The sequence below is a fragment of the Strix aluco genome, chromosome Z (assembly GCF_031877795.1).
Source record: "Strix aluco isolate bStrAlu1 chromosome Z, bStrAlu1.hap1, whole genome shotgun sequence".
Classification (NCBI taxonomy): domain Eukaryota; kingdom Metazoa; phylum Chordata; class Aves; order Strigiformes; family Strigidae; genus Strix; species Strix aluco.
In genome coordinates, this window is record NC_133971.1 from 1,837,360 (window position 1) to 1,863,106 (window position 25,747).

At 38.7% G+C, this 25,747-nt stretch overlaps 1 protein-coding gene across 6 annotated transcripts in view; it reads left to right on the forward strand.

The window, feature by feature from the left end:
- ARB2A (ARB2 cotranscriptional regulator A) overlaps positions 1–25,747 on the forward strand; it is a 268,507-nt gene that overhangs the window by 24,653 nt on the left and 218,107 nt on the right. For all 6 annotated transcript variants that reach the window (XM_074812896.1, XM_074812892.1, XM_074812897.1 and 3 more), the window contains 2 exons: positions 2,944–3,045; positions 5,670–5,770. In XM_074812896.1, the coding sequence (XP_074668997.1) occupies positions 2,944–3,045; positions 5,670–5,770 (203 nt within the window). The remainder of the gene's footprint in view (positions 1–2,943; positions 3,046–5,669; positions 5,771–25,747) is intronic.

The window sequence follows — 25,747 nt, forward strand, 5'->3', positions numbered from 1 at the left end:
TTAAAGGTTAGTGTCCAAGAAATACTCCACATAAATGAAAACTTTCTGTGAGGGTGTTGTTTTCTTCATGTGATCTAGTGAACTCTCATTGAGCTGTAGAAGGTCTCCTGCTGATCACTCAGTTTTGGGCTCTGTTGAATTAGTCTTGAATTGAGTTGGAGAGTCCAAGATCTTTGGTGAGAATGGTGGATCAGATCTTGAAAGAATCTCAAAGTTATAAGAACACTTTAGCTAATTTTAACTTGAAAATTTGCACAAAAAGAAAGTGGCTGTGTCGGTGATTGGAGCACACACCAGTTGCAGCCTTCCCGAGAGACTCTGATGGAAGCTGTAAATCATGACAAGCTGTACACACTGCAGATAAGCTTAATGTAGTTCATATACTATCGCCCTTGCTGCTCAGGAGATGGATATTTTATTATATAGTTACTGTCACTTCTGTGTAAACACATTTCCAACTAGGTCACAGTAAGAAGACATGAAAACTCTGGTGAAATTAAGTTCTAGAGGTGTGGTGTGACTGGAGTCTCTTCACCGAGGAGAGAAAGACATGCTAAAGGCTGCTTTGATACATTGGCATTGTGAAAGTACAGAGGAAGAAAGGGCATGCTTTTTACATCCTGTTGTGAAAAACTTCTCTGACAAAGCTCTGTTCTTTTCTCCTATCGTTTGGTTGAGGACCAAAGCAGCTCCCCAGAACTTTCAAGGGACAGCGGACAAGGACAAGCACATGATTGCTTATGTCAATTGAATGTCATGGGACTTAGTATTAAATAGATTTGATGTAAAAGTGAGCGATGGTTGAGAAGGCCACATTTAGAAGTCTTCCAGTCAACACCTGATGTTGTATAGCTATTTAGATACCACGGAGATGTTCAGATACCATAGTACAGGTTGGAGAGATGTTGATTTTCAGCAGCCATACAAGATGGCCATTGTTCCTCCGGCTTTACCCGGTGAAATCACTTAGAGAAGAAGGGGCTGGAGACAGTCATATGGACACTGGAGTGAATGTCATTGAACCTGAAGAGTTACAAAAGAGCAGGCCAAGAAACTCTCAAGAGTGTTGAAGCTAATTTTCAGTACATTTTAAAGACTGTAGAAATTTCAAAAGATTAATTTACCAATTCTAAGCTTGGGTAATGTGGGTAATCTATAGGCTTGTCACTGGCTTCAAGCAAAAATAGTGATACAAAACCTATTCAAATAATGATTTTAAGTAAATAAAGGATGGAAGTATAATTAATGTCAAACAAGGCGAGTTTAAAACAAAGTCTTTTCAAACTGTTTTCTTTCCTTTGAGCTACAGCTTTGGATGGTAAAGGTAGTAAACCAATATACTTAGAATACTTAATCCATTTCCTTGGTAATACTTGGTATCTTGATTTCTGAAACAGTAATAGTTCAAAGTCAGTGTAGCCCTCCTGAACTGAATGCTTGAGTGATCTTCAGATTCTTACAGGAGGAAGCAGGAAAATATATTCCAGTGGAATCCTGCTGAATTGTTTCTTGATGATTTTTTATTAATAATCAGATATTAAAAGGATAGCATCGGGTTGTGTGGGTGATGAGCAACGAGGAGAGGGGAGGTGATTGTACACTATTATCTGTGTATGCAGTAATTGTTTAGTAGTTAGATGTAACAAAGGGTGTCCCTGTATGCTTGGCTCTGGTTACATGTAAATCCTTTGTCCTGGTTTCGCCTGGAATAGAGTTAATTTTTCTTCTCAGTAGCTCGAACAGTGCTGTGTTTTGGTTTCAGTATGGATTTGGTATGAGAAAAGTGTTGATAACACTGATGGTTTCAGCTGTTGCTCAGAGATCAAGGTCTTTCCAACTCCCTGTGTCCTGCTAGCGCGCAGGTACACAGGAAGCAGGGAGGGAGCACGGCCAGAGCACCAGACCCAAACTGGCCAATGAACTAGTCCGTATCACGTAATGTCGTGCTCAGTATATAAAGGAGAGTCAGCTGAGAAGGGGGGGTTCTCTCTGGCTTCCGGGGCTCTGGTCTGGGGATCTTGGCTTCTCAGGGATGGCTAGCTGGGAGCGGGCTAGGTGTCGGTCGGCAGGTGGTAAGCAATTACAGTGTGCATTATCCATTTGTACTTTCTATTATTGTTGTTATTGTTCGGTTTTGTTTCAATTATTAAGCTGTTTTTATCTCCACCTACGAGTCTCCTTACCTTTACCCTCCCTGGGTCAGGGAGAGTGAGAGAACAGCAGCGTGGTGTTTGGCTTCTAGCCGGGTTTAAACCACAACATCCTTAAATCTAGGGCAAAGAATGCAGCCTATACTTATTTTAGTGTGCTTTCATTAGTGAATGCAGGCTGTACTAGATTATATCATCCTAGTCTGAAAAGAATGTGTATGTCACAGCTTGCTATAAAATGGATGGCAGTATTCTCTACCTCAAGAGTTATTAAAGGAGGGTGGTTGAGAGATAACTCAGTCTATTTGGGTATCAAAGGGAAGGTTAAGGAGTGTTGTGATCACGCAGCTGGTACATGCCTGTGTGATGACGTGCATTTGATAATCTGAGCTCTTCAAGGAGGCAAACAGGAATGTATCAATGACTTGATATTGAAGCTAGATATTCATCTTGGTTTAGCGTGAATTTACCAGAGACATATTTCTAACATTGAGGGTAATGAATCATTGAAACAAATCACTATGTCTTTGGTGGCTTCTCTGTCCTTGGACATTTTCTGATCAACATTAGAGATAGAGAGGCAAATAAATAAATAAAAAGAGATACTGACATTGAGGCCCAGCATTTGAATCTGGAACAAGATTTCCCATAATGAGGTCCTATGTTTGGTAATACGTAGGATGTCCTTCTGCCCTTAAGATCTACAAATCTGAACAAACACATTTTGTCAGTGATAATAGTGAAATAAAAAAGACATAGCATGCATTATGTAATTTTTCTCTTCCTTTTTTAGATTTATTGTCTAGAATAGACTTGGATGAACTAATGAAAAAAGATGAGCCACCACTTGAATTTCCTGATACTCTGGAAGGATTTGAGTACATTTTTAATGAAAGTAAGTCGTATATGCTTTGTAAAGGCTATACTTAGAAAAATGTTGAGAGGTTATCAGAACTTTAATTATGCCTTATAAGACCCTATTAGAATTTCACACTTTTCTGTTAAGAATAAAATTTTAAGCCTTGGTGTTAACAGACTTGTAAATCTAGCTAAGTAACATTTTTTTATTTCATAAAACTGTCACAAAAATCCCTCATTTTATACAATACTGTAGGTTTGTACTATGCGTACTTTATTACTTCCTGTTTTCTGTTACAGAAGTGTTGATACAAAAATTCTGAAAGTAATTTCTGCAACAGTAGCATTAAAAAGGAGGATTAAAGAGTGGTCACTCGTTTCAGAAATATTTTACTTACTGATTCATCTTTATGCATATAAAAAAGTTATTATTTAGATAATAACTTAGCCCTGCTATTTTGCCAATACCAATAAGAAAACACCTATTTATATTGATGGAAGGATAAGCAATGTGATAGACTGTCTCTTACTCTTCTGGTGTAGGTCACAGTTTTGCATTACAGCGAAGCGTGTGATGACAAGTACTTCCAGTTACCTGAATCTGCGTGTTAAATGAGTTAGTAGTATTTATAATTTCCAGTGCATACATTTTAAAATCCAGCTGAGAAATAAGCCTCTGAGCTAAAGTAATACCAGACGCCAGGAAATGGCTCTTTCAAGATTGTTTGAAACCTGTAGGACAAATGGGGACGTTTACAATTCTACTTCCTTGCAGTGCCTGTTCTGTGAACAGAGGAACTTTAGTTTCTAAATCTGCCTGTCTTACATCTTCCACTTTTAAAGAAAAAAAAGAGCTTTCCTTTAAATGATAGTCATTTATGCAACACTTAGCTTTTTAATACCCTGATGGCTTTCACAGGAAGGTACTTAGAGACTAAAAGTGTCATGAAAGTGATGCTCTTTCTTTGATGGGAGGGGTTCAGCTCTGTCACTTTTCAGCTCCTTATTTTTAGATCTGCACAGTGTCTACTGTCTTCCTTACTGACTTCAGAGTTAATGGTTCATATGTGGTTGATAAAAAGGGCTGAAATTTGAATTTTGGGGAATGATGTTTTAGAATTATGTTATTGAATATTCCATCACTAACCTCACAGCCTGAGTGATTTCCACAGAATGCAGCAAAATGTATTACATGTGTTACTGGTCAGCAAAGCAAAAAGGTCTCCCTTTCGCTTTTGTACATTTAATTCAAATGTTCAGTCCTGTACTCTTATGTCATAATCATGCTTCTTTTTATGATAGAAAAGTAAGGAAGATTTTTATCAGATTTAAAGAATTTAAAGAAGACAAGGGTTCTAGAAAGCCAAAGGAAAAATAGACCAGATATTTGCTCCACTTTACTTGTGGAGAGAGCAACTTTGCATACTATTGAATAGCATACTCGAAGAGTAGCTAGCTGAGAAGGAACAGCTAAAGGTAGAGTTATGATGGAAATACGTGAAGAAGGATATTTGGACCTGAGACAGGGATATGAAGTAGGGGAGAAATATTTCCCTGGTCTCTAGTACATGAGGTAAGACAGATCTGGAAAAAAAGTCAAATAAGCAGATAGGCATAAATATTAGAGATACCAGATCTTAAATATTTTATTTAAAATGTCGAGAATCAAAATATAAGGGTCCTGAAGAGATGTGAACTAAGTTAGCGATTTCTTACTATTCAAGAGGAGACATTTTGCTGAGAAACCTTGTTTTCATCATGCAGACATTTCAGCTTTCAAAGGAGGTACTTGTACATATTCCTGGTTTTAATGTATCTCTGATTTGCTGCAATTTTATGATACTCTGAGACCGTAACTTTGAGTTTTGTCTGATTAGCTGGACTGGTGAGATATCTGTTTTCTGCAGTTTGCTTCTTATTTGGTTGCCATTTTATTTTTATGGTTATTTTAACGCTGTCCGTGTCTTCGTCTGTGGTTGGGTATGCTGCTGAACTTGCTATAAGCAAAGCCAACTGCAGAAAGTTGCGTTGGAATCTAAGAATAGCGTGTGCTTTGGCTCTGATAGAGCGTTCTCCTTTGTTCTACTGTCGTAATCTCAGAGTACTCTGAAACTAAGAGCTCTTACTTGATTGCACGGTGCCTCGGAGTTGAGATATTTACCATAATTGTGGACATGGGGTTTTTCAGATTAACTTGGAATGTTGTTAATCTTGAAAATAAATGTTTCCTTTCCTTCCAGCCTCCAGCCCAATTTGTACTCACATTTCTTCATAACTGCAGTTTGTTTTGAAGTTGGGTATTTGTAGCTACAATTTGGTCACCTAATTGACACTGCAGATCAAATATTAACTGCTAATGTTTACATTTCAGTCTTAATTCGTAGCAAACTTGCAAAGCAGTTTGACATTTGATACTTGCACGTAATTTCACTGTCATCACTTGTGTTTAGGCTTACCTAGCTACATGCACCATTCAAGGAGAATGCGTTTTGTTATGCTATGATGGTTTTCCTTCAAAAATGCTATAACCAATAGAGAAGGAATTCATAATAGACCAATTTTTAGATGTAGACTTCTTTTAAAATTTTCAGTGATTAAATTTATCTCACTTTTAATGAAGAAGTATATTAAAATTTAATGCTTTTTTTCTTTTTTTTACAGAAGGGCAGTTGAGACACATAAAAACTGGGGAGCCATTTGTTTTCAATTATCGTGAAGATTTGCATAGATGGAACCAAAAGCGCTATGAAGCTCTTGGAGAGGTATATTAATTATGTGCATGCATGCTTGCGTATATATATTGGTGTGCTGGTTTTTGTTATATTTCTGTATAGAAATGATAATTTTATATAAAGAAGGGTGTAGTGAGGCTGCAGTCATTTAACAAAAGGTATTTCAGGATTTGTTGCGTGTTAATGCTCTTAACAGTAATTTCCATTATTTGTTGTATAGCTTAAGATGTGATATAGACTACAATTTGACTTTATGTGTTCAAAATCGAGTATCATCTAGATTACACAAATCAGAGAATATTGTACAGTGCAGGATTTTCTTTAACTTTCTTCTCCACAAGGCAAAGCACTAGGTACAAAACTGGCATTTTACTTTCTAGCTGAAGATGAATGTATTGGCTGGTTTTCTCATGTTACCAGGAGATACCAGGAGCCACTTGTTTGATTAAGTAGAGCTCTGATGATTGATTGATTAAATATTTGTTGATGTATTAGATACTTGGATTCTACTGGTGCTTCCCAGGCTTTTTGCTGAGAGGTTGTGGATGTATTAGGTATAGAAGCGACTGACCATGGTTCCTCTTCTATGTGAAAATGACTGATTTCAATGCCATGCTTATTGTCACGCTTCAGGAGTCAGACCATTGACTGGAGAAGAAAGGCATCCAATCTCAGTGAATGCAAAGCAGCGTGTGCTGAGGGCTCCCTTCCACTGCCACAGCCTCCCCTGCCCAACAGAAAGAACAGCCTCGGCACGCTGACCTCTAGGTAGTCACGCTGCTCACGTCAGAGTGGCTTTTGGAGAAAGGGGATGCACGGTTCTGTGCACAAGCTAGGGTCTTTTTCTCAGAGGCTATATCATGTTGCCCAGCCGTTTCTGTTGGAATCGTTACGGCAATTCAAGGACTGCCTTTGCCTCATGGCTTGTCTACTCTCATTAGTGTTATTGTTTTAGTAAGGATAAAACACATTTATTCCCCACTTACTCTTCCCGTTACATTAATTCAGACTACTCAGAGATATGTTTGATTGTGCATGTTTAGACATTTTGTCTTTTAAACTTTCTTGTTGTCATAGTTTAACCCCAGTGGGCAATTCAGCCCCCCCACAGCTGCTTACTCGCTACCCCCCGTGGGATGGGAGAGAGAATCAGAAGGGTAAAAGTGAGAAAATTTGTGGGCTGAGATACAGGAGAAAACGTGTGGGCTGAGATACAGTTTAATAGGTAAAGCAAAATTTGCGTGTGCAAGCAAAGCAAAACAAGGAATTAATTCACTGCTTTGTATGAGCAGGTGGGTATTTATCTTCAGGCTTCTTCCTCCATAACGGTGACCTGGGAAGACAAACACCTTGTTGGATGAAAATGCAAAATGTGTCCCCTTCCTTCTCCTTTCCCCCAGCTTTTTTTGCTGAGCATGACACTATATGGCATGGAATATCCCTTTGGTCAGTTGGGGTCAGCTGTCCTGGCTGTGCCCCCTCCCAATTTCTTGTGCACCCCCAGCTTGTACACTTGTGTATTAAAAAGAAAACTAAAATGTCTGGAATGACAACCAGACTTACACTGTTGCAAAGTTAAGAGTATAAACCATCTTGATGGAGTTTCTTGGATGGATAAATAAGTATATACTTAAATTTATCATCAAATGGTTTCATATAGTTTCTCGCGGTGCCAAGAGTGCATTTGTTAAAGCTGAAGAAATACCTAATTACTTGGCCTTTTCCAGGTATAGCAGGGTAGTCTCTGGGAACTTCTGTAGGCACAGAGCATGCAGGCTCAGGAAAGGAGTGCCTGGCCGAAGGCACTGCCTGTCTTGACTAACAGGAATAGCACTCCATCTGTGCTTAACCAGCATAGCTGAGTGAGGTGTGGTCCAAGAAACCCCACCACCATTAGTCTGGATACTGTCAGGCTGGGAGAAGTGAAAGAGGCTCAGTGAAGAACAGTGCACCAGGAGAGGAAAGAAAGAGGGAGATTCATGTGTGTTGTGTAACACCACAGGGCTGTGCCGTGTGGTATTTTTACACGTACAAGCCTCCATTTCAATACATGTACTTCATTCTGTTACAAAGAACTCCTGTTCTTTGAGAATAATTGTTCAAATGATCCTGATTCTTAGGTAAACCATAGTGGATTTTCAGTGGTGCAGGTTTTACTTTTTCGCTCAGGTAAAATCAAACGCCACTGCAGGCCAGACTGCTGTCACCTTAGCAGGCTAGATAACATGGATTAGTCTGTCTCCCGGTTCCTTGCTGCGGTTTCTGAAGAGGCTTTGTGGTGGAGACGGCCTTTCTACCTGTGAGACCATGATGAAAAGCTACTGGTGACCCTGCCAGGCCTCTGCTGAGTGGTGGTCTGGTGCTCTGGGGCTAGCTCGGCCCCTCTGTTTCTTTCAGGGGGGATAGCCTGGGCGCTGTGCTGGGTGGGTTGGAGCTGCCCAGCTGATGAGCTCTGCTTTGTCCTTTGCCACAGCTTTGTTATGGGGGACTGGAGAATCTTGCTTTTTACCTCCTCCTCATTCCTGCAAAAACTGTGGCAGGGGAGGAGATGATGGGGGTTACTACTGCTGCTGCCTCTCACATCCTTTCACCTCAACTGTATGTTTTTCCAGAACAGGGAACACCCTACTGCCCAATCTGTTGCATTGTCTAGATTACTTGATACACACTTCTTCCAAGAGAAGCAGATTGGCACCTATTGCACGGTCTGTGTGTGCAGACCTTTGTGTGTGCCTGTATTGTTCAAATATCCCCATTTTCCAAATAAGTGAGTTGGATGAGACACAACTATAAAGATTAGTATGTCTCCATGTGGGTTCCTGTGCCACCACACCTTCTTGGACATGTTTGGCAACATCATCAAATTCCTCATTCTGTGCATCTGAATAGTGAGTGCCATGGCTTCAACCCACAGGAAATCACTTTTTGTGATTCTTGGTTAACAAGGAGGTGTGGTGCATTCACGGAGTTGGTGCCTTAGATCTGTGATCTGTCTTCTGCATTTTGCCTTAGTTACAGTTATTCTCCATGTTCAGGTTTGAGTGATCTTTGAAAATGCACTTTGTTTATATTGGTGGGTAAAAGTCAAGGAAGGTTTGAGGTCAGGAATCTGACAGGGTGAATTGTTCTAAGTTGTGTATTTGTTTTATCTTTTTAGAGAAAAAAGAAACTGATCTGTGCTTCAGCCTGTTGTCTGCTACGGGCTTGATACTACACAGTTCTTCCAACAAGCCACATATTTATGAATGCACCATTGTCTGTTTTTGGCACTGTGAGTGTTTATATAGTTATCTGAGAACGCAGGGGACACTGACCAGCATGACCCTTGGCATTTGTTCACGTAGATAAAACCTTCTTTTGTGCCACAGATTGGTGGGTCACGGATGTAGATGTTGAATAGTACAGAAGCAGTATATTACCCTCTGATTAGCCGTTTTGTAGTCTAGGGTAAAATGTGTTTAGCAAACTGATAGCTTAAGAAGCAGCAGCTCGTATCGTTCATAAGGTGATGCAGTAAAACCTGGCCTTAGGCCTTGGCTTTGAAACATCATCCTTTGGCTTTAGGAGTTGTCCAATACGTATTTGTGGCTGAACGTTTATGTAGCTGGACATACAGCGAGATGATAAAGTAGCTAGACTTGTATCATCAAACAAAAGTGGTTTATGTATTCAGTGTTTCCGTTGTTAGCTCAGTAATTGTATGCTGGTTTTCTAATTTTTAAAGGATATACCCATCTTGCTCAAGGCAACTTTTTTTTTTTTTTTACTGTACATACATATTGTGGGCTGCTTTTACTGCGTTTTACTAATTTTAAGAACTGGTTGTACTTCCTGGCCTTGTGTTACAGCATCATTCTCTCTTTCTTGGAGCATTAATAAATTTCCATTTGGTAATCCATGATTTTTTGCTGTTGAAAGTCATGAATACACGATCTGTGATGTTCTGCCATTACTCTGGCTGTATGGAAATTGATTCTTCACAAATTACAATGGTTCGTCAACGTCTCCACTTCTTACATCTCTTTATTCTTCATTCATTGATCTGTTATTTCAGGCACACAATTTGTTCTGCAGCCTCTTGATATGTGCTTCTAATAGACAATTTAGTGAACTGTTCATAATTTTGTGATTCTGGTTCAGTCATTGCTATTGCGGCATTGAATTTTGTGGAGAGCCTCTCCATTTGCTTTTTAAAAATTAAAATGGCAACAGAAGTGCACAGAACATGGTGTTGCAGCTGCTTCTAACTACTGATTAATCCATGTGGCAAGTTTGAAGTACGACTGAGAACAATTTTGTGACAACAGTTCAGTTGTTGCAGACGTACCATTCCAGTTCAAAGTTGAAGTATTTTGGGTTTTTTCTGGTCAGGAGTTATGGAGATTTGGATTCTAGGTTAAACTCCAGATTAGACTCACACCATGTACGTCTCCTTGCATTTTAAGTAGATATCTGTGTTTATTGTTTGTACTGCACTTTCGGTTGATATTATGGCTGCTGAAATTGCCAACGGTCAGCTTCAGCCCCTGCTTCATCATAATGTTGAAATTACCTGGACTTATAAAGAAAATACCACTAAAATCTGTTGCTGGGATTTTACCTTGCATTTTGCCAGTCATATAGGTTGTGTTGATAATGGAATTTAGTATGAGAAAGGTAATATTTGCATTCTCCTTCCATAGTCTTACAGTAACCGGAGTACCCCTAGCATCAGTAGGCAGTTATTGTCTCTCCCTCTGCACGTCTTTTACAGCTCTAGCACTGGGTGATTATAATTGGGTGATTGCTTGGAGGCCATTTAATATTTGCAGATGTTTTTGTGAGTACCATCACAAATGAAGAGACTTTTACCTGTACTGACAGTTTACTTGGCTACCCATGTCTTTAAAGAAGTCAAACAGGATTTGTAAATATGTAGATTACAGTGAGGACCATGATATAAATGCCTCTGCTCTGGTCCTGTTCAAGAACTGGTTTATGCCATCTCTTGTAATTGCAGCCTGTCTGACCTGCAGAAGCATATAAGCAGACAGCAGAAGAATTGTGGTAATTTTTCAGTTACCACACCATAGCACAAGAAAATACCTTGTATTTATGTAGAACAGATACGGAAAGCAAAGAAATAGAACACCTAAGTCAGAAATTCCTTGCATGTTTCATGTATGGTAAGATACAGTTAATTTTACATCATCAGAGAAGTCTTGTCCCACTAAATAAACTGCTTTAAAGTGTGTGCACAATGTTAGGTCCAGCTCATCCTAAAGTAGATTAACCACCAAAGTTAATATTTGTGTGTGGGAAAAAAATAAGTATGTAGAATTATGACAATGACAACCCATAATTAAGATCTCTAAGTAGTAAAATGGGATTTTTTTTCTTTCCAGATCTCCTATAAGTTAAAGAACAGCTTGGTCTCAACATAATTTAAAAAATAAGCGTTCACCTGCTACTAATTTCCTCCTTGGTTGCAAAGAGCATTATTTGTTTGGATGACTGAGAGAAAGAAGCTATTTACATAGCACAAATGAAAGCATAGAGCAGCAGAAGAGGACATGTAAGTTAATGAAGAAGGAAGCATTAAGTAGTCTGCATTTGAAAGGGTAGCTTCTTACATGAATAACCCAAAATCTGATGATAGGCTGCACGTGCACCTGATAGTACTTAAGGTCCAATCTTGCAGCCGAAGCTCATGTGAATAAACTCAATAGGTCTGATCTTGTGAATAAGGGCTGCGGGATCAAGTTCCAAATAAAATTTGCAGATGATTAGTAGAAATCCTTACACTCTAGTTTCAGTTTCTTTGCACAGACAGTTTATCATTAAACATTCCAGATTTTCTCTGGCTAGTGACACTTTAATATAATAAAGTATGTGCTGCACACCATGGATTAAGCAAAATTATGTTTGTGTACCTTGACTTACTGTAATGCATTTGCTGTTAGTTATTCAGTGGTTGAAAAAAATCTGTCTTACTGAGAGGACAGAATAAATTGATAATGATGTAATATATAGGCTGGTTCTTGGACATTTGCTTTCATGGGATGCTTGCTTGGCTAGGGCTGTTGAAGAGGTTGTTCTGTTCAAAGAGATTAGATGCCAAATACTTAACAGGTGTCTGTTGAGCGTGTGTGAACTAAATGTTTTCAGTTTCTTGTATTACATCAAGTAGGGGTAAACTTTCCTGGGGTAGTAAAAATCCTCACTGAGAACATAACAAACTCTTCCTAATTTTATGTCCTGTTTCAAAGGCAGAGTGAAAGCATCTGATGGAAGTATTTCTTCCATGCTCATGTTTGAAAGTGCTTAAACCCCATTTTGGGTGGTTTCCTTTGGAAGCAATTTGATAGTGCTATTCCTGTGCGTGTTGTGCCCCATCTAGTAATGACTGTTGCAAAAGGTTTTTGCTTTAGCAAAATTTTACAGTGGAGTAAATGTCACAAAAATATTTGGAGTTGTACTGTTTGGAGAAAAATAGCTGAGCAGAAGAGAGACATTGGGCAAGATCTTTAGAATAAATTTAGGTGTGATCTCATTTCTTACTAGACAGGGAACAATCCACGTGCAATAGAGACTTTTGAACGTACCAGTTGGAGGAAGAGCTTAAATAACACCTATCACTTCTCAGACACCAGGGTCTATATATACAGTTCTTTAGGAATCCATGCCTTACTGGTTACAGGTTTTTTTGTACTCAGTTAATTATTTTTGATTTGTGATAGGTAAGTGTGAAACAGAAACATGATGCAAGACTCTTTAAGCAAACTAGATAAAGCACCTAAAAATGGGGCAGGATATTGAATTTCTCTCTAATAGTGCCTAAGCCGTGATACATTTCCATAAGTTTCCAGTCCTTTTACTTCACTCATTTTTGAACCAATGCCTTTGATAACAGAAAGAAAACGCTAGTAGGGGCAGCACAAAAAAAAAAATCTAAATTATCTATGTGTACTGTCATTAGAATTTTAGAAAGATTTCAGCTTTCAACAATCTGTTCATCTTCAGCGTTTCTTTTTGGGGAGCAAAGTAGATGGACAGACAGCAAGGATTGAAGACTACTTAATAGTACCTAAGGAAATTTAAATTTAAATATGAATCTTTGTTGCATGCAATATATTCATTTGCATATGCTAAACCCGCTTTCAAAATCTGCTGTTTGTGAAGACTTTTTACTGGAATGATTATGTCAGATGTGCTTCAGTGAACTCTTCTAGTTTGTAGGCAGCAATTGGCAGTAGGTTGGTTCATCACAGTAACATGACAGTACTCGAAAGGTTCAGAGATAGTTTCATAATTATTGTTAGCATGAGTCTTGAAAGAAATGATGAGCATCTCATAAACCCAGATGGGAATTTGTTACATTGTTGATAAATGTGTTGATAAATGTGTTTTACATTTTTAAATTGATAAACAGTGAAAAGCAGAGAAGATACAATAAGGCAGATGGTTGTTTATAAAGCACTTGCAAGTTGCTGCAATTCAAAGAATGGTACTAATTGTTAAAAAGAAGACAAAAATTGGAGTAGGGGGAGTGTTTCAATGAGTTAATCATGAGCTTTTTAAAAATAAAACCTTCAGCAGCTTTAGTTCAATTAGAACCATTCTTGCCATCCTGGGTTTATATGCAAAAGTTTAGACTCTCAGTTTTTAATAAACTTTTGTACCAACCATTTTCATGTAGCTGAAATTAAAAATACAACTAATCCACCTTTTATCTAAATGCATTCATTCCTTTCTTTCTCCTTTTTCTTGTTAGGAAAAAAACAAGATTTATTGCACAGAGACTAAAATTGAAGTATCATTGGTCTTATTAATCATTCCCACCTTTAAACAGTGAATAGTGAACACCAAAATCAGCAGAGAGTTCACAGCCAGGAAGTAAGATGGGATGTAGTTGGCTTATTTTATGTTAAAGGAGTGGTGGAAAAAAAACCTGGCTTTTGTCAACTAGGTGACTAGAAAAAAATATATTTAAGTAGTGCTTAGGCAGAATACAAATCAGCATATGTGATGAAACCAGTTGGTTCACCTTTGTCTTATGAATGTTCAGTTCTTGTTTCCGTCAGTGATATTAAAAGTTTCTGTGAAAGGCAAAGTATTTTCCTACTGTTTCAGCAGGAGTTTTTTGAAAACCAGAGATATGTAGATTACTGCCTTCATCAAGCAGCTCTTTTAAAATATGTTTATTTTACCTCAGTTGCAGAACTCCGGAAGAGTTAGTTCTCTTTCACAGGATTTTCAGCTTTTCCAAGATAAAGAATTTAACACTTTCTGTGTTTTCAACAAGAAACCTATATCTTTCAGATTTCTGGTAATATTTTTATTAAAATTCAGCAGAATAGTGATATTTTTTAATAAAGCTGTATCAGCTGTGTCAGTCCTTAATAGGAATAATTTGAAAGGAAAAAAATTCAATTATAAATCAATAGAGCGTTGTATTTCTGTATGTGCAAACAACCTAAAATTACTTTAAGATGCTCCAGCTGCTCAATTCATTAACTCAATCACAACTGAATTTTGGTATCTGTTATCTTCTGTTGATGGCTGCAGCAGAAATACCCAGTTAGCATGCTTGAAGCCGTTAGATGCAGTTATGACTATTAAGGAAGATCAGTTCAATACATTGGTTACTTAGGATTTTGAGAGGCTTAATACGTAGTTATTTATCTTAACTCACGCACTGTCCTGTCTGTGACGATTCAGGAAAGCATCATGCTCCTGCACAAACAGTGCCAATTCCTTCTCACCTTCTGGGTTTCCAGATTTGCCTCTTGGGTTTTTTGGGTCGTTGCACCTCTTAACTCTTCCCAGTGTATCTGCCAAATCCTTGAGTTCCTCTCTTGAGTGATACCCTGAGTATGTTGTTGGTAATAAGATATGAAAGATCTTTGAGGAGAAAAATAATTTTTTCTGTTTTCACTGAATTAACTAGGAGGGGAGTGTGTGTGCATATGTTTTTGCCTTCTTTCCAGCAGTGTAAATTATACAGATTTTATGGTAACTTTATCTTATCACTGTAGATCTGACACCACATAACACAGGATGGAAAAAGCATGTAAAAATGTTTTCAATTTCTAGATTCAGGAATTAAGCTTCTGTCTTCATTTTCAGTATATATGGCTCTATTCTACGTGGGTTTTTTAAGATAAAACCTGACATACATCCACTGCAGTCGGAATGCGTGTAAGAGTTCCACATAAAAGTCCAAGTAAATGTGTAAAACATATTTGAAAGTGGTTTTGTTAAGTTTTATAGCCTGAACTTGTTTTTAGACATGATTAATTTTCATGCATAAGAGATGTATCTTCATCACATGCTGATAAGAATTTTGGGGCATTAGAACTTAAAGCTGATGTTTAAGCAGGAGGGGAGAATACTAAATTAAGAAGTGGGGGCGTTTGTCCACTGTAAGCTGCAGTTCTATGTGAGACACCTTTTTGGATATTGTATGTACTTTTGATTTCATGAAATTGGTTAGAAAACTACGAAAAAAATGCAGACTTAAATGGAAAATGGAGGCTAAGTATTTTATTTTCCTATAACATTGATACAGCAGGCACAGAGGGAGTGTTACTGTAGTTGGTTGCACCATCTGAAGGTAATGACATAAATGAAAGAAGGAAATTGATCTTAGTTTACGAAGATTGTAGGAAGGCAGAAGGTTCAAGCAAAAGAAAAAAAATTTTGGACAGGTAACCAGAAGAAATTTTTAATTGAAAGTACTTGGAAAGTGCTAAGCATTCTTGCTGCCTGATCATCAGGGGTTTGATACTCAGTTTCTTCTATGCCATTAAATGTATCAAGATTGATTGTTACAGTTGATCTTAACTTTTCAAAAAATGTGTTTGTTTTTTTATCATTTTTGTTGAAACAAGTTCTTAATCCTGCTTTACTCAATACTATGGAAATGCACGTCAGATTTTTGAAGTGAACATTTCTGTTACTGCTGACTTAGAGAGCCTTTTAACTTCTAAGTTTTAAAACAAATGTTCTGTGTATTGGTTAAAAACCTGTGTGAAACTGCAGGTAGCAATGGAGGTGGGGAATAATGCTAAAATAGCAGTCAGCAAAATAGAAATGGTGAAGCTCTCGGATAGGAATTGCTTTTGTTGAGGTGGGATGAAGTGTCAGATATGTCAGGACACAATGCTGATAGTTGCACCAGTTCTTCGTGGGTTTTGTTCAGCTTAGAACTTCATAGATCTTTCATTGAGGGAAGGATTGGTATTTTTTTTCAGAAGTGATATGCTTTTCACAGAAGTCAAAGTGTTCACTGGAAAATAGCCTACCCAGCATACCCAACACTCATGAGATGCAAACTGAGCTTCTTCAGCGTATGTACATCCGTGCACATATGTGTACAAATGTTGCTATTTCTGTGGAAGCAACTACCCTCAAAGTCAACATGTATAAATGGCCAGAATATCATTGAAATAAGTGGCCAAGATATAGCAGAACTCGTGAATCCTTTTCCAGTGTTACAGTGGTTTGTCATGACGTTCGATGTTAGGCTGAGGATTACAGCAGTCAGTGTAGTGAATGCACCTTTTGGGGGCTCTGACAGCCAAATGACTGATAACCATCACATGCATTACTAAAATAGGAATACAGCAAACATCCCGTGAGCTATCTACCTGCATCAAGTGCAGAAGGACAGAAGCAAGTCTTTCTGTCATAGGTATGAAATGTACGGGCAAGATTGATCATCATGATCCATGCGTGCTTGTACTCGTGAAGCTCGTGCTGGCATACAGTAATGGCTGAGGACTGTATTTTTCTGTTCTAGACATCTGTGTGGGTGTTAACACTTACTGTCCCAGCAAAGGGCTACAAGAATTTAGCTTGTGGCTGAACCCATTAATGTGAAAAGCAGCGATGTCTTTCTTCCATACACGTCTTGATGTGTCTTAGGAGAGAGATCTTTACGAGGGTGAAGAAACCTGCTTGGTTCATCTTCAGAGGGGAGGCACACTCTCCCTATGCAGTCAAAAATTATGCATTCTAGAGTTTGGGACAATTAGACTGAAGCCTTTTATGCCTTTATACCTGCAGGCAGGTGTTCAGCCATCTCCAGGAAAGCCAAGCTCCAGTGACGTGGAAAGACAACCAGCTTATCAAAAGATAACTCTAAGCATCCCCCCTTCCTTATTTTTCCCCCAGCTTTTATTGCTGAGCAGGACGCCATGTGGTCTGGGATATTCCTTAGGTCAGTTGGGTCAGCTGTGTGTCCCCCCAAACTCCTTGTGCACCCCCAGCCACTTGCTGGTGAGGTGAGGAACAGAAAAGGCCTTGGCTCTGTGTAAGTGCTGCTCAGCAATCATGAAAAGCATCCCTGTGTTATCAACACTGGTTTTCAGCACAAACCCAAAACATAGCCCCATACTGTGAGGAAAATTAGCTCTATCCCAGCCAGAACCAGCACAAGGTGGTATTGATAGCTTGGGTATTATCTTAGAATCACAGAATAATTTTGGTTGCACCTCTGGGGATTCTGCAGTCAACTCCCCTGCTCAAAGCATGGGCAGCTTCAAAGTCGTATCAGGCTGATCAATTAAAAAATTGCAGACTGCTTTTAAGCAGGAACACCCTAACCATGCATGGTTGAGACAGAAATCTGTCTGCATACTGCTGTGGTGGAGCCTCCTGGTAGACAGGAGACCCTAGATGAAGCTTGCTCCTGGGAGATGTGAGGAATGGCCATGGTAGACGGGGCTAGGCTCATAGCAGCCTTGAAACTGACTTCTAAGGGAGGAAAATGTGCTGGTTTCCAAGTTTTCTAAGGTGGTCAGATGTAATGACTCACTGAAGTTTTCTGAAGGACAGCATGAAAACTTCAGAAGGAGCACCGCGAATCTTAAGCAGCTGTTAACTGGTTGTTCAGGAAAGGTGCTGAATGTCAGGCTGTTACAGTCAGGACGTGACATGGAGAAGAAAGAACAGTTGCTTGCCGCATCAAAGCTATGGTTCTGTCAAGTGCTGCTGTTATTATGGATCCTGCCACCTGCTCCCAGACTCCTCTGTTACTCCAGGTTTCAGAGTGCATATTGCCTTCCACCACAGATTTCTCGAGACACGTGTCATGACACACTTGAAAAAGTATTACATGATAGCATATATACTCCTGCTCAACTCCATTGTGTTTGGCAAAAGTGCGCTTTAAGAGCGTGTTTGCCTTGTGATCAATTTATAATAGAAAAGGAAACAGCTTGTTTGATAACATGAGCTTGTACTCGTAGCATTCAGCCAGGAACAGAGCTCTTGTTTGTCCTGGGTTTCGATCTGCTCTTCAATTTACAGTGTCACACCTCTTCTCACTTAAGTATTTCGGGAATGTCAGAGAGCGTTGGATGCTACTTTGCTAGGGACCACATAAGGTTTAATCATGAAGTGAGAGGTCTGATCAGTTCTTGCAGATGTCAACATAATTCAGTGCTCTTGGTCACGGTGATGTCTAGTATGCAAAAATATTTCCAGATGTGTGTGGTTGTAGGTAGATAAAATTCAAATAATTTTCACAGCTGATACGTTGAAGTCAGCTTGTGGAAATGATCAAGGTGCATATTGAGTTGCAAGTATATGGCTTCAAGTTTGATCAGTTCTACATCAGTAAGCTAAAACTGCAAAGTAATAAAATATATCATTAATATTTCCTTCCAGAACAAATTTTTCTTTATACTGATACAGTGTGACTGGATATTTCCAAAGTAAATCTGTGAGATGGTGTTCGTCAAATCTGTAACACAAATCTGATTTCAGTTCACAGTCTGCCTAAGAATTTAAAAATATCTTTTCTTCTCCTGTCTTTTAGAAACTTAGAAACTTTGGTGAAATGCTCACTGTATTCTTGTAAGTTTCTTGGGCTTACCTTTCCACCTCCACAGGAAACCCATTGAGGATATTGTCAGGTACATTAGAAAGCAGAATTCATTTGGCTGCAGTATTAAATGACCTACTAATAATTTTTGACATAAAAATAGCCTATAACCCTAGAGATAATATGGGTAGAGTGAACAGAAATTAAGTAAATCTTGAGGTGAATACAAGTAGGAAGTGAAGGTTGATGCACATTTTTAGTACCGTTTCATAAAGGTTTTTTTGGACAGGCTACATTCAGTAACAGAAAGGGTCCTAACTTAGATTGTAGTAACGTAATTTTTGGGCTGACGTCCAATATTCAGGAATGCATATGTTCTTGATCCTTCATTACAACTCATAATTTTAGGAATATTGTGTTGGGAAAATAAGGCACATTAGCCAGCAGCACAAATAGCAGGAGAAGCCACAATATTCATTTCCCCTCAACCCAGCCAAAAACAAATTATTTGGCTGACTATCAAAAGGAGCAGCAGTAATTGTTTCCAGTATCAGTGGAGGCATTTTGCTGTTTAAAAAACCCAAAGCTTCCATTTCATTAACTCAAGAAAAGGCTTGGTCTCTGCCATCAATTAGGGGACAAAAATGGGATTCTCATGGCAAGCTGTAGGTTGCTGTCTGCCTGTGCCTTGATGTTGCCCATGAATTGCTGCGGGTGCTGCTGGGATCTCCCTGTGCCTCTGCAGGAGCTGCTTGCCCCCTGCAAGCTCTGATTCTCCTGGGTGCAGGAGCAGTCTGCAAGACCCAGGCCTGGGTCACAAATGCAGCAGGACCTACTGTTGTGTGTGGTCAAGCGCCCAGGAACTCAGCCAGATGAGAGCCACCTTGTGAACATTGGCCCGAAGGTAGCCTCTGGTTTACAACTTAGTCTCGGTTTGTAGAAGAGAAAAATGGAGGAGCAGCAGCTTGGAAAACAAGGTTGTAGGCAAACTGTAGATGGTACTGTAGGCTTGTCACTTGTCAGCCTGCTCGCTGCCAGACTCTGTGGTGACATGCTGGTCTCCCGCCTCTTCTGTCTGGGTTAGGCCTTGAGCAGAACACCGTGGGAGTGCCCATCAGCCTGTGCGCCCATTGCCCAGATTACTGACTGACAGTAGCTGTGGTGGTGGAGACGCGCAGTCAGCGTGTGATCACAGCACCCCGTGTTGTGTAGAGCAATAAATGCGGTTTTGTATTTGACGGAGAGAAAATCATCCTCAGTGCAGGTCCTCTGCTCTGTTCTCATGGCGTAGAGATAATTGTATCAAAATCTCTTGTCATAGAACAAGTTGCTTTTAGGCAAAAATCTGTCTGATTCCTAATCTCACCTTTTCATTTTATTCTCTGGACTGTTCTTTGCGTTCACCTTATTTTATCGGATACGTGATCCATTTAAAATGTCATTCATGTGTCTCTCTATTTTGTAACACCCTTTCACCAAACACAGAACTGGTGGCTGTGGTGTAATTATAAATTGCACACAAGCATGCTGCTCACTGTTACTGATGTCCATTTTCTTTATCTGTGTCTAGGTGATAAAATTGCCTACTTAATGTTTCTATGAGATACTATAAAATTACAGAAATTGGATGTTAGGGAGAAGTTTCCCTTCCAGGCCATATTTTGATACTGTTCAGTAGGAATTGTCACTACTTCTTATTTGATATATTTGTTATTAATAACTTCTGTATAGAACCCATGGCTATTCTTCTGCCTGCCCCATCCCTCCAAAAGAGCAAAGGCTCCTGCCACGCAAACTTCTCTTGGGAAATTGGCAAAGACGAACATGAACCAATCCTGGTCACAAGGTGTATAAATGGACATCAGAACGGGACATCAGTATTTTCTGACTCAGGCTGTTTCATAGCTTCACAGATTTTTTAGAAATACCTGCTTAGTTAGTTGGATATGCTAAGTGTTATGGTGGTTTAATGCAAAATTTCTGTTAGAGCTTGCAAAATGTCCCATTTGACAAACAAAAAAGGGCTTTTCTCTCATAATATTTGTATTCAATAGAAGGTCAAAGACACAAGCTAGTACTCAAAGTTTGCATAAAATCATGAATTGTTGTGATCCTTCTTAATCACTGTCATATTAAGCAATTTTATGTGTAATTGGACTGTATCTTTGTTGGACTGAGAAAGATGTGATTCCTTCCCAAGCAAAATATATAGCTAAAATTCATTAAAACACAGTAAATTGTAGTGTACAGATCTTCACTATTAGCTGTTTTTCCTCTTCTTCTGATACTTGTGCCCACGCAGCTTAATGAGAAGTGCTACACTGATTTGCTGTCTTTGGACGTGCGTGTGCTGCATGATTGGTCACGTTAGGTTTTCAGTTGTGATTTGATAGGGAGAAATGATCTGCTCTGCTTTTTGTACATCATCAATATAAATATTCCTGAGCCACTAACAGTATCCTTACAATAAGTGAAGTAGTATGGGCTAGGAAGTTTATTTTATAAACCTCAGTTAGCAAGAATATTTCTTCCTGGTAGGACTGTTTTTAAAATAAAATGGAAAAAACACATAAAATAACCTTTCCAAATTTGATTTAATGAAGACATTTAAAATAATAATTTATTTCATTGTTATATTAAATGGTTTTCTGCATTTTATACAAGAGCAAAAGCATCGGGATTTTACTTGTCACATTTGAAACAATCTTCCTTACCTCTTGGTCGAAAGTTCTCCTGGCATTTACCATATCTGGAGTTTTTTGTAGTTTGCTGCCTCTTTAAGTTTGCCTGCCAGCAGAACACAAGGCTGGGTTAGATGGGCTCAGTCATGTGGAATAGAAAAAGGAAATCTTTTCTTGAGAAAGAGTGAAGAAAAAGAAGAGAAAAAGGTTCATCAGTGTCCAAGGTGTTTTCTTAACCTTCAGCTTGATACCCCCAGAAGAGACAGTGCCTTCAGGGCAGGTTTTTCTCTCCTTAAGGGGAAGTTTCTTTCAGAGTACTGGGTATCATAACCATCAACTGGAAAAACAGAAAGAAAGCTAGCCATTTCTCTCAGAATTTAACTGCTGGCTTTTGTCACTTCCTCAAAGCAAGCCACCATCCCAGGTTTGACATTTAAGTGTGTGATTGAGTTAATGACCCCGGTGCAATCTGTTTGGTTTACTGACCTAGTAAAAAGAGGTGCAGGTATTATTTAATAGTGAAACTATAAACATTTCTGTGATTTGTGTTTCTGAGGGTATCAGCTACTATTTGTGCCAAGAAAAGAAAAAAAGAAATGTTGCTAATGGTCAGTGCCATGGCCCTTTTCAGCTAAATTTATGTAAATCCAATTTATTTTGACCCAGTACTGTTCTGGAGCATGGTGGCAAAATGGTTAAGACATCTTGCTATGGAAAGAAGGTGTTAATTTGAGTTCTGCCCTGGATTTACATAAAATTAAGCCTTCAGTCCATCTGTGAATATTTATCTGGTCATTTCTGCTGAGGAATCAAAGGTGGCAAAATGAGATGCTTGACACATCACTGACTTTTTTGTCTCTGAGCACAAAAGCTGGTATGCTTTAACTATGTTAATCTGATATGTCAGTTGGGTTTGGCATGGATTTTTAACCTTTCAAAACTGCATAGCACCACCTCTCCACCTAAACTACGTTTTTTTTCATTAATAGTTGGAATAATCAAAACTGCTACTGTTCTTTCTCTCAGGTCCCTTTTTATAACTCATCTGTAATAGGAAATTTAGAGATAATAATTATAAGTTTTAGTTTTTGAATTGGAATATTAAAATGTGTTTATAATCTGCATTTATATTTGTTCCTCTGTTATTCTTCTGGGCTTTTTTTAGTTTCCTTCTTTGTTTTGCAACCTTTTCATCCTTTTGTTTTTTGTCTCAGCTTGGGGATAGAGGTCATGCTTTCTGCTGATGTTTAATTGCTTCTGGTGCAAGGTGCTTGCTAGAAGCCTCTGCTTCATATTAATATATATGTATCTATATGTATGCATATTTAAAAAGAACTGAGAATTTTCATAAAATAGGCTATGTAATTAAGCCATTTCTGAAGCCAATTAATTGCCAAGCGATTTCTAAATTTAGAGATGCTTTTCTTAAAAAGGAAAAAAAAAAGAAAAAAGAAAAACAAAAAATAAACCAACAGGTGTCAGCAAAGACCGTGTAACAAAACATTGGGTCAAATCATATCAACAGTATATGCTGCATTCATGACAAATCCCTGTTGGTTTTAATTTAATTCTCTCAAAAGATCTTGAGATTCTATTTGTGATCAGTCAACTCAGAATCCAGAATATCACACCCATGTGTTAAGATTGAATTGAATTGCTTTCAGAAGAAAACGCAAGAAATCCCTTAGAGGTAATGTCAATTCCATCTTAATGAATTGTTCTCCCACACTATAATCCAAGTGAGGTCTTTTGTGGATTTTTAAAATGCCATTGATTTTTTTTTTTTTTTTTTTTTTTTTTTTTTTTAGCTTGCAGTGAACAGAGCCTTTAGAAAGTCCATTCAGCTTTTAGGATTTTTTTTGTTCTGGCATGGTGTCGGTGGATTTTTTTTGTTTGTCCCAGTTCTTAGGTAAGGGCTTGTGTCCAAGAGCAGTATGTCAAAAAGTTCCTTTGCATCTCTCATTGTCACTTATTGGCAGGTTTGTCACTTGAGGGTCAAAATAAAGCTCATTCAACCAAGGCTATGGCAGCCACAGTAGCAAGCCTCGGGTCAGTCCCACCACTTGAGATTTGCCGCAGGGCAGTCAGTTGGAATTCATTTTGCATTTGTTTCACTGAACGTTATTGCTCTTACACTGCAAAGAGGAAAAAGTTATGGGTAGACTACTGGATGTTACAAGGATTGTTTCCTTCTTGTGCTCTTTTTCCCTTTTTGCGTTAAAGTGCTTATTACTAATGGGGAGACAAATCTTATAAAACAAGAAAATCCATTACTCGTAATGGCATTGCTTCTAGTGGTTTATACTTGTTTATTTTTAAGATTAGTGATAAAACCTCCAACCTCTGCACACTGCCTTGAAGTTCTTAGAAAATGCTAGTAGTGCTGAGGGGCCTAATGTCTTAGGCGGAACTGAAATTGTTTGAAAACAGTATTCTTTCTATGCCTGTGAAAGATCCAATTTTTGAGAAAGTTAGATTCAAGAGGTTGTAGCTTGTTATGTCAGTCCGAATTTGTAGTTGAAAGCGTTTTAGAGGTTTGGGGAGCTGAGGGTGAATCTCTTGCTGTACTGTGCGACGTCAAGTCGAACATACTACTTTAGGAAAAGAACACAAAGGCAAATGAGGTTGGTTTTGTTCTATATGTGGATTTGTCAGGCGAACTGGTAATGTTCAACTGTTACACATTTTAAGCGCAGTTCTGTCACAGGGTGGGGATTGACAAGTGAACCTAAGGTTGAATTGTTTCTGCATTCTCTAAAGAAAAATAAAAAACCTTGCATTTTTCTCTACTTCAGCTCAAAGCATAGCAAATTATATCTGTGCAAGTTATTGTAGAAAGTAGAGATGGTCAGGCTTCAGTGGTTTCTGAGCAAGTCTTTTTCACTAATATTTTTAATTGTAATTTTTTCCCTTTTTTCTTTTTTCCTGTAATATATGTTTATGCAGGAGATTAAACTGTGGTTAAAGTATTGTTAACTCATAAGGTTAATAAAAGAATAATAAACTACTAATGACCCTAATAATGTACTAACCCTTTTTATTATTGGACTTACGAAGAAACAGGAAGTCAAGCAAGAAGGAAAGTGCCATTGCACCTATGTTTTCTTAGCTACAGTCTCCTTAATTTTAAATGTAATACCTATATTATTCTAAAAAATCTGGCCACTAATAAAAACCTACAAGCAAAATTATTGCCATGAGATTCTCTTACTCTCTGCACTTTCATGTACTTTGAGAACTGTCTTTAAAAATTAATGAAAACAAGTGCTCTGATAAGTCATTTAAGGAGTGTTGTTTCACAAGTTGACATCTTCAGAGGCAGAAACCTCCTATCCACTGAGTGAGTGTATCATTGCCAACACATCTCACTCTTGATGGGAAGTAGCCTCTGTTAACTTTGAGAGAGTAGTTCTGTCTCCATTCGCATTTAATCCTTGGAGTAGTGAAAAGTGGTAACAGGAGTAGTAATGGTGGTGATGGGGTTTTGTTTGTGTTTTGAATAGCTGTGAATGAGGAACGTGATGTGGGGAATCTCAGATCCATCCAGCTGGATCTGCTCCACCAGAAGAATATATTTAACTGGTAACTTACTCCATTTCTTTTTTTCCCAGAAATCTGCTAGAAGGGTGTAGGAGCGGGCAGTGGCGTGGACAACTTGAGTTGACAGCTTGTGCTCCTTTATCCTTTCTCCAAGGTCTTGTAATCCATCCTCTGTCGTGAGTGGTTGTAATGTCAACTGCTCGCATGCACTTTATCCTTTGTCATGTCACATGTGCTTTATTCTTTATCATGTGTTAACCATACACCAACCGTGCGACAGGGTTGTTGGCGTTTTGGTCATGAGGGATGCACATATGGGAGAGGAGAGGGACATGTGGCATTTGATTGTCTTCAAAGGGACTTTGTGGTTTGCACTAACCAAAGGGTTCCTCACATCTGTCGTGAATCCATGAACATTCGTCGCATGGTAATGATTTCCAGTGAATACTGGTAGGTGCCGGTTTAGAAGTGAAAGCCACAAATCACACGGGCCTGTGCCATTTCTTTAATATGTCTTCAGCAGAGAATTCACTCCTGAGAAAACATTTTGCAAGTTTGTGTAGTTTACTTTTTCTTTTTTCTCCCTCTGCAGAAGGTTTGCTGTTCTGTTCATTTATGTAGTCTGGTGGTGGGTAGAGTCACCCACAGTTGGTTTTGAAAGTGGGAACACACTCAGTGAAAAAAAAAAAAAAAAAAAAAAGATAATTCAGAGGACTTGGGTTGTAAAGCACAGAGTGGGGGGTGGAAGGGGCTCGATGAGCAAAGCTCAGTGCACTTCACTGCGTCCCGGCATGGTTTTTGATGTGGTATGTACTGAAGCAGCTCCTCTGGATTAGGGTGTAGGTGTTAGGAAACAAGTCGTTGAGTTGTGATCTGTTGTCTGTATACCTGACTGTCTCTGTTATGAAAAAGTTCACCAGTGGGTCGGCCGCAGTTCTGCTCTTCCTCATGTGCGCCAAGCTGGTCCTTGACGTT